Genomic DNA, 12,238 nt, shown 5'->3' with positions numbered 1-12,238 from the left:
CAGGGCAATACTGCCCTTGTAGAATGAGTTTGGAAGTATTCCCTTGTCCTCTATTTTTTGGAACAGTTTGAGTAGGATTGATATTAGTTCTTCAAACGTTTGCCAAAATTTAGCAGTGAAGCCATCAGGTCCCAGGCTTTTCTTTGCTTGGAGACTTTTTATTATGGCTTTGATCTTCTTACTTATTATTGGTCTATTCAAGTTTTGGATTTCTTCATGGTTCAATCTTGGTAGGTTGTATGTGTCTAGGAATTTATTCATTTCTTCTAGATTTTTAAATTTATTGGCATATAATTTCTCACAGTAGCCTCTAATGGATCCTTTGAATTTCTGAAGTATCAGCTATAATGTCTCCTTTTTCATCTCTGATTTTATTTATTTGGGCTTTATCTTAGTGAGTCTGGCTAATGATTTGTCAATTTTGTTTAACTTTTCAAAAAAACAACTTTTTGTTTTATTGGTGTTTTGTATTTTTTTATTTTAATGTGATTTATTTCCTGCTCTTGTTTTTACTGTTTCTTCTATGAATTTTGGGTTTGATTTGCTCTTGCTTTTCTATTTCTTTAAGATGCATTATTAGGTTATTTGAATTTTTTTCTTTTTAAATTTTTTTTTGACGTAGACACATTGCTATAAACTTTCCTCTTAGTACTGCTTTTGCTGTATCCCATAGGTTTTGGTATGTTGTGTTTCAATTTTCATTTGTTTCAATGAATTTTCTTAATTTCTTCATTGAGCCACTGGTCATTCAGAGGCATATTGTGTAATTTCCATGTGTTTGTATAGTTTCCAAAGTTCCTCTTGTTATTGACTTTTGATTTTATTCCATTGTAATCAGAGAAGATACTTGATATGATTTCAAAGTTTTTGAATTTTTAAAAATGTATTTTGTGGCCTAACATATGGTCCATTCTTGAGAATGATCCATGTGGTGAAGAGAAGAATGTGTATTCTTCAGCTGTCAGATGAAACATTCTATAAATATCTATTAGGTCCATTTGGTCTTTAGTGTAGAGAAGGTCTGATATTTTTTAGTTGATTTTTTGTCTGGATGATCTGTTCAGTGTTGAAAGTGGGCTGCTGAAGTCTCCAACTGTTGCTGTATTGGTTGTCTCTCTCTCTGTTTAGCTCTAATAATATTTGTTTTATATATCTGGGTGCTTCAGTGTTGGCAGCATATGTATTTACAATTGTTACATCCTCTTGATGAATTGATCCCTTTTATATCATGACCTTCTTTGTCTGTTTTTGTCTTGAAATTTATTTTATCTGATATAATTATAGCTATTCCTGCTCTTTTTTGGTTTCCATTTGCATGGAATATCTTTTTTCATCTTTTTCAGTGTTTATGTGTTTTTATAGGTGAAATGTGTTTCTTATGGGCAACAGGTCATTGAGTCTTGATTTTTTTGTCCATTCAGCAACTCTATGTCTTTTGATTAGAGAGTTTAGTCCATTTATGTTCAATGTTATTGTTGATAAGCAAGGACTTTACTATTGCCATTTTGTTGTTTGTTTTCTGGTTGTTCTGTCTTCCTTCCTTCCTTCTGTCCGTCTGTCCACCGTCTGTCCGTCCATCTGATGTTTTTGGTGAAAGCGATTTTCTCTGGTGGTATGTTTTAACTCCTTACTTTATATTTTTTGTGTATCTGTGGTAGGTTTTTTGTTTGACGTTACCATGAGGCCTACAAATAACATCTCTCACAACCCGTTATTTCAAATTGATGACAACTTAACTCTTTTTTTTTTTATTATTATACTTTAGGTTTTAGGGTACATGTGCACAAGGTGCAGGTTTGTTACGTATGTATCCATGTGCCATGTTCGTGTGCTGCACCCATTAACTCGTCATTTGGCATTAGGTATATCTCCTAATGCTGTCCCTCCCCCCTCCCCCCACCCGACAACAGTCCCCGGAGTGTGATGTTCCCCTTCCTATGTCCATGAGTTCTCATTGTTCAATTCCCACCTATGAGTGAGAACATGCAGTGTTTGGTTTTTTGTCCTTGCGATAGTTTACTGAGAATGATGTTTTCCAGTTTCATCCATGTCCCTACAGAGGACATGAACTCATCATTTTTATGGCTGCATAGTATTCCATGGTGTATATGTGCCACATTTTCTTAATCCAGTCTATCATTGTTGGACATTTGGGTTGGTTCCAAGTCTTTGCTATTGTGAATAGTGCCGCAATAAACATACGTGTGCATGTATCTTTATAGCAGCATGATTTATAGTCCTTTGGGTATATACCCAGTAATGGGATGGCTGGGTCAAATGGTATTTCTAGTTCTAGATCCCTGAGGAATCGCCACACTGACTTCCACAATGGTTGAACTAGTTTACAGTCCCACCAACAGTGTAAAAGTGTTCCTATTTCTCCACATCCTCTCCAGCACCTGTTGTTTCCTGACTTTTTAATGATGGCCATTCTAACTGGTGTGAGATGGTATCTCACTGTGGTTTTGATTTGCATTTCTCTGATGGCCAGTGATGATGAGCATTTTTTCATGTGTTTTTTGGCTGCATAAATGTCTTCTTTTGAGAAGTGTCTGTTCATGTCCTTCGCCCACTTTTTGATGGGGTTGTTTGTTTTTTTCTTGTAAATTTGTTTGAGTTCATTGTAGATTCTGGATATTAGCCCTTCGTCAGATGAGTAGGTTGCAAAAATTTTCTCCCATTCTGTAGGTTGCCTGTTCACTCTGATGGTAGTTTCTTTTGCTGTGCAGAAGCTCTTTAGTTTAATGAGATCCCATTTGTCAATTTTGGCTTTTGTTGCCATTGCTTTTGGTATTTTAGACATGAAGTCCTTGCCCACGCCTATGTCCTGAATGGTATTGCCTAGGTTTTCTTGTAGGATTTTAATGGTTTTAGGTCTAACAACTTAACTCTTATTGCAAAAACAAACTAACAAACAAGGAGGAAACTAATTAAAACTCTACACTTTATCCCCCCTGCTTTTTAACTTTTTGTTTCTATTTATATCTTCTTATACTGTCTGTATCTTAAAAAGTTATTGCAGTTATTATTTTTGAGACAGAGTCTTGCTCTGTCACCCAGGCTGGAGTGCAGTGGCATGGCCTCGGCTTACTGCAGCCTCCACCTCTGGGTTCAGATGATTTTCCTGCCTCAACCTCCCAAGTAGCTGGGTTACAGGTGCACACCACCACACCTGGCTAATTTTTGTATTTTTAAGTAGAGACAGGGTTTCACCGTATTGGCCAGGCTGATCTTGAACTCCTGACCTCAAGTGGTCCCCCCACCTCAGCCTCCCAAAGTGCTGGGATTACAGGTGCGAGCCACCACGCCCAGCCTAAAAGTTGTTGTGGTTATTATTTTTGTAGGTTCAACTTTCAGTATTCCCATTCAAGATATGAGTAGTTTACACACCACAATTATGGTGTTATAATATTCTGTATTTGTATACTTAATTACAAGAGAGTTTTGTACCTTTGGATGATTTCTTACTGCTCATTAATGTGCTTTTGTTTCAGATTGAAGAACTCCCTTTAACATTTCTTGCAGAACAGATTTGGTGTTGACAAAATCCCTCAGCTTTTGTTTGTCTTGGAAAGTCTCAATTTCTCCTTCATCTTTGATATTTTCACTGGATACAACTTTCTAGGATAAAAATTTTTTCCTTCAGCACATTAAATAGATCATGTCACTTTATTTTAGCCTGTAAGGTTTTCACTGAGAAATGTGCTGCCAGATATATTGGAGCTCCTATCTATGTTATTATTTTTCTTTTATCTTGCTGCTTTTAGGATTATTTCTTTATCTTTGACCTTTGGGAGTTTGATTATTAAATATCTTGAGGTAGTCTCATTGGGTTAAATATGCTCAATTTTCTAAAGCCTTCTTGTATTTGAATACTAACATCTTTCTCCAGGTTGGAAAGTGTTATTATTTTTTGAATAAACTTTCTACTCCACTCTCTCTCTCTACCTCCTCTTTAAGGCCAATAACTCTTAGATGTGCCCTTTTGAGGCTTTTTTCTAGCTACCATAGGCATGCTTCATTATTTTTTATTCTTTTTTCTTTTGTCTCCTCTGACTGTGTATTTTCAAATAGCCTATCTTCAAGCTTACTGATTCTTTCTTCTGCTTGATCAGTTCTGATGCTGGGAGACTCTGATGCCTTCTTCATTTTTTTCAATTGATTTTTTTCAGTTCCGGAATTTCTGCTTTATTCTTTTTAATTAATTGTATCTCTTTGTTAGATTTGTCTCATAACATTCTGAATTCTTTCTCTGTCTTACCTTGGATTTCACTGAGCTTCTTCAAAACAATTACTTTGAATTCACTGGCTGGAAGGTCACATATCTCTATTACTCCAGAATTGGTCACTGGTGCCTTATTTAGTTTATTTGGAGATGTCGTGTTTTCCTGGATGGTCTTGAAGCTTGTGGTGTTCATCATTGTCGGGGCATTGAAGAGTTAGATATTTATTCTAATATTTTCAGTCTGGGCTTGTTTGTACCCAACTTTCTAGAGAAGGATTAGTAAGTATTCAAAGATAATTTTGAGTGTTGTGATCCAGTTATTTGGTCATGCAACCACAAATGCATTAAGGGGCACCCCAAGTCCAATAATGTGCTGACTCTTGCAGACTTGTAGAGCTACTGCTTTGGTGGTCTTGGGAGAAGACCAAGGAGATGAGGGAGAATTCTCTGGATTACCAGGCAGAGTTTCTTGTTCTCTTCCCTTTTCCCCAGAGTGTCTTTCTCTCTCCATGCTGAGCTGCCTGGAGTTGGGGAAGGACTGATGCAGACACTCCCATGGCCACCACCACTGGGACTGTGCTGGGTCATACCTGAAGCCAGCATAGTGCTAGGTCTCACCCAAGGCCTGTTGGTGAGAGTCCTGAGAGTCTTGATGTTTATTCAAGCCCCAAGGGCTATTTAGTGAGCAAATGATGAATCCTGCCAGGACTAGGTCTTCCACTTCGGTGAAGCAGGTTCCTTCCAGTGAAGCAGGTTCCCTTCTGGCCCAGGGTGGGTTTAGAAATGCCATTGAAGGGTGAGGGCCTGGGCTCAGGGGTTTTAGGAATTTGTTTGGTGCTTTATTTTACTGGGCCTGAACTGGTACCCAGGTTGCAAGACTAAGTCCTCTCTGCTTTTCCCTTTTCTTTCCTCAAGCAGAAGGGCTATCTGCTCATGGGCACCACTGCCTCAGGCCAGTGGTGACTATATCCTGACTACCACTGATGTTTATTCAAGCCCAAGGGGTTTTTAGTCAGCAGTTGGTGAGTCCTACCAAGCCTGGTTCTCTCCCACCAGAGCTACAGGTTCCTTTCTGGCCCAGGATGGGTCTAGAAATGCCCTCCAAGACCTCAGGTCTGGAATCAGAGACTTCAGGAGTTTGATACACTTTATTTGACTGTGGCTGAGCTGGATACCCAAGTGTGTAGTCCATTCTTGCACTGCCATAAAGATAGTACCCTTTAAAAAGTAATTCATAAAGGAAAGAGGTTTAATTGACTCACAGTTCCACATGGTTGGGAAGGCCTCAGGAAACTTAGAATCACAGTGGAAGGCGAAGGGGAAGCAAGGACCTTCTTTACATGGTGGCAGGAGAGAGAAATGCAAGCCGGGCAAATACCAGATGCTTGTAAAACCATCAGATCTTGTGAAAACTCACTCACTATCATGAGAACAGCATGGGGAAACCACCCCCATGACCCAATCACCTCCCACTCGGTCTCGCCCTCAACACCTGGGGATTACAATTCAAGATAAGATTTGGGTGGGAACACAAAGCCTAATCATATCACCAAGTTGCAAAACAAAGTCTTTTTTTTTTGAGAGGGAGTCTCACTCTGTCGCCCAAGCTGGAGTGCAGTGGCACAATCTCGGCTCACTGCAAGCTCCGCCTCCCGGGTTCATGCCATTCTCCTGCCTCAGCCTCTCCGAGTAGCTGGGACTACAGGCGCCCGCCACCACGCCCGGCTAATTTTTTTGTATTTTTAGTAGAGACAGGGTTTCACCGTGTTCTCGATCTCCTGACCTCGTGATCCGCCCGCCTCGGCCTCCCAAAGTGCTGGGATTACAAGCGTGAGCCACCGCGCCCGGCCAAAACAAAGTCATTTTTACTCTTCCTCTTCCTTTCCTCAAGCAGAAGGTGTCTCTCACTGTTGTCACCACAGGTGGAAATGTGCTTGGTCACACCTGAAGCCAGCACAATACTGGGTCTCGCCCAAGGTCGTGGTGACTACTGACTGGCTACCACTGATGTTTATTCAAGGCCCAAGGGTTCTTTAGTCAGCAGATGGTGAATTCTGCCAGGATTGCAACCTTTCCTTCAGGGAAATGGGTTCTCTTCTGGCCCGGTGTTGGTCTAAAAATATTATCTGGGAGATAGTGCCAGGAGTGGGGGCTTTAAGACTCTGCTTGGTGCTTTATTTTACTGTGGCTGAGCTGGTATCCAAGTTGCAAGACAAAGTACTATTTGCTCTTCCCTCTTTTCCTGGAGCTGTAAGCTGTACTGCCTGAAGTTGGGGGAGGGATGATTCAAGCACTCCCTTGGCCGCCCCAGCTAGTGTTTCACTGGATCGTGTCACCCTGAGTCCACTGGCTGTGAGCCCTGCACAGTACCAGGACTTGCCCAGGAATTGTGGTCCTTGTGGGCTAGGTCCTTGTGCCTTTCAAATTTATTAGGACCCCAGACTGCTTTAGCCAATGGTGGTGGGGCTAGCTGGAAGTCAGGTTCTGACTGCTGGGATGGATAATTCCCCTCTGGCTAGGGCTTGTCTAAATGCTCCCTCTGTGGGCGCTGGCCAAATTCTGCCCTGTGTTGATTTCCGCTATGTTAGGGGAGCAGTGAGTTCCAATGCAAAGTCCCCCAATCACTTTGCTCTCCCTCCCCCAAGTGCACAGATTCTCTCTTCCTGCCATGCTGCCTGGGGATGAGAGAGAGATGGTACAGGCAATTCAAGATCATCTTTCCTACTCTCTTCAGCGCCTCTTTCCTTGACATGATGTTAAAACCAGGCACTATGATTGCTCACCTGATTTTTGGTTCTTGTGAAGGTGCTTCTTATGTGGATAGTTGTTCAATTTGTTGTTCCTGCAGTGCAGATGATTGCTGGAGGATTCTATCCAGCCATCTTGCTTTACCTCCTAAGAGACAGTAATTTCACCGTATATAAAGAGCTCATACAAATTGATAAAAAGGTGAAATTTAAGAAAACAAGCAAAATCTGTGAATAGGCATTTTAAAGGAGATGATGTTCAAGGGGCTGATGAATATTTGAAAAGATGTTCGATAATGAGAACACATAGACACAGGGTGGGGCACGTCACACGCCGGGGCCTGTCGGAGGGTGGGGGGCTGGGGGAGGGATAGCATTAGGAGATATACCTAATGTAAATGACGAGTTGATGGGTGCAGCACACCAACATGGCACATGTATACCTATGTAACAAACCTGCACGTTGTGCACACGTACCCTAGAACTTAAAGTATAATAATAATAATTAAAAAAGATGTTCAATGACAAAACAAGATGCAAGTTTAACCCTCCCTGCCATTTTTGCAGATGTCAGAAGAGATGGATAACATTACAGCTGAAGAAATTATAGACAAGCATCTCCAAAAAGGTTCTCAATAAGTATACCATAACTCTGATACTCTTCATTTTTATTTTTAAAAGATGTAAATGATTAATCCTGTGCCAGGGTTTCAGCTGGGAACACAAATTTCCTAAGGAATCAGTTTAAAGAGAAATTAAACTTCCTAAATAAAACAAGATGGGCATAAGGAAATACATAGAAAAGTCAATGGATGTAATAAATCTGAATTTCATTTTCTTTTTGTCACTGCAAACATGGAGATTCCACTGGCGGTGAGACTGTTTTAGACCACAAAGATACATAGATGCAGAACCTGCTTCTGCAAACTTCAAATCTCAGGGAGAAAAATACATAAATAATGGTTGAGCTCTGGTTCATTCACCAAGCAAATATTTATTGAGCATGTATTATATGCCATCTGCCATTCTAAGTTATGGGAATAGAGTATAAACAAAACCAACTAGTAATTTTTAAATTTTACCAAAGAATACTGTGGTGTTAAACATGAAGATTCTCATGACCTATAGTTAGTTATTTAGCTTTATGCTTACCCTTTATTTCTACAAACTTCTATGTAACCTTTAAGCACTCAAAGGCAGGGAATAGAAAAAGTAAAAAGCAAGGCAAAGTGATCAATAGGTCCTCAATTTTTTACTGTACCTAGGATTGCATGATCTTGAATGATCTCTTTCATTCCATCCAGCGAACGAGCAGAAAATAACACGTGGCTTGGAGTACACACGAGGGCTTGAGACTTTTTTCTTTTTTTTTAAGAAACAGAGTCTTGCTCTGTTGCCTAAGGCTGGAGTGCAGTAGTGTGATCATAGCTCACTGCAGCCTCAGACTTCTGGGCTCAAGTGATGGTCCCACCTCAGCCTCTCAAGTAGCTGGGACTACAGGCATGTACACTAATTTTTTTTTTTTTTTTGAGATGGAGTTTTGCTCTTGTTGCTCAGACTGGAGTGCAATGGGGTGATCTCAGCTCACCGCGACCTCCATCTCCCAGGTTCAAGCGATTCTCCTGCCTCAGCCTCCCGAGTAGCTGGGATTGCAGGCATGTGCCACCACGCCCAGTTAATTTTATATTTTTAGTAGAGATGGGGTTTCTCCATGTTGGTCAGGCTGGTCTCGAACTCCTGACCTCAGGTGTTCTGCCTGCCTTGGCCTCCCAAAGTGCTGGGATTACAGGCGTGAGCCACTGTGCCCAGCCCCCAAATTTTTTTCTTTTTTTTGTGGAGATAGGGTCTTGCTATGTTGCCCAAGCTGGTTTCAAACTCCTGGCCTCAAGCAATCCTCCTGCCTCAGCCTCCCAAAATGCTGAGATTGTAGGCATAAGCCTTCTTTATATCCTATAAAACTTTCCTTTTCTCTAATAGCTGGAAAAAGTAGGGGTCAGAAGTGTTATAATGATTTTACAAAACTATTATAATTAAAATGGGTATCCAGAGACTTATTGCTCTTCTTTTTTAGATTCCTGTCTTTTCAGTTTAATAAAATTCAAGTAACCAGGCTTTGATATTTGTGTATTAGTATACTTCACAGAGATGTCTCACAGATTTTTAAAATCTGAGCTTTGTTTTTGTTTTGTTTTGTTTTGTTTTTGGCCAAAGAAGGGCTCTGGCCAGTAGCTGAGGAAGCAACAAAAGAAGGTGACAGAGACCTACTACGTGCCCACGATAATTAAAAATTTTAAAAAGAGGGCTGGGCATGGTGGCTCATGCCTGTAATCCCAGCACTTTGGGAGGCTGAGATGGGTGAATCACCTGAGGTCAGGAGTTTCAGACCAGCCTGGCCAACATGGCGAAACCCCACCTCTACTAAAAATACAAAAAAGAAAGTTAGCAGGGTGTGGTGGCGTACGCCTGTAATCCCAGCTACTCGGGTGGCTGAGGCAGGAGAATCGCGTGAACCCGGGTGGGGGAGGTTGCAGTGAGCCAAGATGGTGCCACTGCACTCCAGCCTGGGTGACAAGAGCAAAACTCTGTCTCAAAAAAAAAAAAAAAATTTAAAAAAGAAGGTGACAGAGGATAGAAAAGTTGTCTCAAAGAAAAACAAAAATCAGTCCTGAATGGGTGAAAGTATTTATTCCAGATGGAAAAGCGGAAAGGACATCTATTGGTCTTAGATTCTAAGCTCTCATAAGACAATAACCTAGTTTTCATAATTGTCATGAGGCTTAGAAATGCATGCAGTTAAAGAATTTAATAAATACTTTCGCTGCTATTGTTTAATTATAATGAAGTGTCATAAACTCTTTATTATGTTGGTTTCCTGGTAGATGTAGATGCAGAAGAAAATCAAAATGTAGTAAAGACGTTGAGAGGCAAAGTGAGAGAAAAGCTAAAAATTTCTAAGGTAATGCTTTTTAAAATTTCCTGTTTTCAAATTTACTATTTAAATGAGACATTTAGCACATTAAAGTTCTCTTTGTCAAAAGAGAGCCAAAATTCAGTGTTAATACAGCTCCTTAATTCCTAAAGGCTTCCTATATATATATTTGTTTTCCTTTTGTCTCATAACATCCTTATAATGTCAAACCTAAAGCCAAGAAGAGCTAGGTGATTTGGTCATAGTAATTATAAATGACATTTCAGTATGTCTGCTGATATTTCATGTATACATACCACACTTTTTAAAAGAAAAATATTGCAAAGTATTGATACTTATAAATTTTGGACAAAAGACTTATGAGCACAATTATGTCTATTTCTGTAAAGATTTATTTATGTTGTGTTTCAGATTAATAAAGGTAAAAAATCTTCAACTGAGCAGCTCATTGATAGCAAAATATATCAAAGGTCCAAGGTGAATAACTTTTCTCTTTTTTTACTTTTTAAAGCAGCTTTATGGAACTATAGTTTACATAGCAAAACTTCACGCATTTAAAGTGTATATGACTCAATGATTTCTAGTTAATTTACAGAATTGTTCAATCAATACCACAGTTTAATTTTTATCACCCAAAAAAGATTCCTCTTTATCAGTGATTGCCCATTTGCAATCACTCTCTATTCTTACTTGGCATTACTTTTTATCCAAAAAAATTATAATAAAATATTGTTAAAAGATAAACTTAAGAACATTAAAATTTTAAAGAGTTTATTTGAACAGACAACAATTCATGAATTGAGGAGTGCCAGTGTGCAGATGGTTAGGGCTCCACCAAAGGGGCATGCGGGGAAAACTTTTAAACAGTGCATGCGGAAGCAAGGCAAAGAAAACATTGATTGGCTAGAATGGGGCAGTAGCCTTAAAGTTCCTAGTTAGAGATTGGTTGGCAGTTTCCGATTGGTAAAACTAAAGTTCCATTTTCCTTGGATAGGACCATTCACACTGAGTTGGGTTTTGGTTGGCTTACATAGGAACTCAGGGCCCTAGAGCTGCTTCAGTCTAATGGCCTCCCAATTAATTATTTTAATAATGTTATAGGTGATATCCAACTTACAGATTTTTAATATGTAATCAATATTTGAAAATTCAATGTGTAATCACATATTTGGAACTTGAAATGACAAAATAACTCATATTTTTAGAGAGTTATATTAGAGTACAAGCTAAGTAGCTGTAACAAAAAGATTAAAAGTAAAGTGTTTTCATTAAGATAGAAGTTTCCTTTTTCTCTAATGTAACAAATCAGCAATCAGGGCTGATAGGAGAGTTTTGCCATCTCCAATATGTGGTTTCCATCCGTAAGTCCAATGGCAAAGCTGTAGTTTTCCATTTGCCAGCAAAAGGGAAGTGGGGAAGAAAGAACCAAAGGATTTTAGGTTGATATTTTAGGACAAGACCAGCAAACTGCACATATCATTTCCACCAAATGAATGTGGAAGAAGTGCCTAGGTTCTACTATTAGAGATGGGAGAAAAGACTGTAATGAGCAACTAATAGTTTCTGCCACAAGCACCTAGAGTATTTAACTGCAAATTTTAAAATGCAAGGGTTTTTTTTTAATTTATCTTTGGCTCCTCCACAGAGCCCCTCTTAGGTGCTTAATAAAAATTATTTTAATTAAATGTAAAGGTAAAAGCAGACTAAAAAGTGATGTGTATGTACATGTTATTCACTCAACACATGAATTAAAACATGCCTAAATTGGATTTAATTTCACTACGAATAGTAAAAACTATAAAGAGTTACAAAGTTTGTCAAGGTCAATCCATTAAGTATCAGGAAAAGGGGTTAAAAGGAAGAGAAACTGGCTTCTAAGAAACATGATCCCAGTTACCACATAGGGATATCTGCTCAGGAAGCAGAAGATTTTAGCAAGCGATTGTGAGATGTGCAGAGGTGATGGGGTGTAAAAGTATATACTGACAATTCATATAAGCAGCATTGTTACAAGGTGAATAACTTTTAAGTTAATATGATGGCTACAGTGTAGATAAAAACAATATAAAGACGAGCTTTTATCTTACAAGATAAAATCTTAATAATTTTATATTTTATAAAATTATCTTATATAGTTATATCATATAATTTTATATTTTACATATTTTAAATTCTTTCATTCCTAGTAACTATGAGTTTTACTTTTTATTATAGAATTTATTCCTTTCCCAAGCCTTCCTTAAAACATTTCATTTTAATATATGTGTGTGAGAAAGAAGTGATTGATCAATTCGAAGAGTCAGGCAAGAGTGGAAAATGAGAGCTTGTCAGCGGGTT

At 39.0% G+C, this 12,238-nt stretch overlaps 1 protein-coding gene across 7 annotated transcripts in view; it reads left to right on the top strand.

Annotated features, from left to right (window-relative positions):
- LOC129468518 (protein CC2D2B homolog) overlaps positions 1-12,238 on the top strand; it is a 98,504-nt gene that overhangs the window by 13,673 nt on the left and 72,593 nt on the right. For all 7 annotated transcript variants that reach the window (XR_010118109.1, XM_055254170.2, XM_063628866.1 and 4 more), the window contains exons 4-6: positions 7,540-7,600; positions 9,852-9,928; positions 10,313-10,378. Coding sequence is in view for 6 of the 7 variants with exons in the window: in XM_055254170.2 (XP_055110145.2) it covers positions 7,540-7,600; positions 9,852-9,928; positions 10,313-10,378 (204 nt within the window). In the remaining variant the exon portion in view is untranslated. The remainder of the gene's footprint in view (positions 1-7,539; positions 7,601-9,851; positions 9,929-10,312; positions 10,379-12,238) is intronic.

The sequence above is a fragment of the Symphalangus syndactylus genome, chromosome 2 (genome assembly GCF_028878055.3).
Source record: "Symphalangus syndactylus isolate Jambi chromosome 2, NHGRI_mSymSyn1-v2.1_pri, whole genome shotgun sequence".
In the NCBI taxonomy this organism is placed as follows: Eukaryota; Metazoa; Chordata; class Mammalia; order Primates; family Hylobatidae; genus Symphalangus; species Symphalangus syndactylus.
The sequence above is the reverse complement of the archived record's forward strand: the minus strand, read 5'-3'. Positions and strand labels throughout refer to the sequence as shown.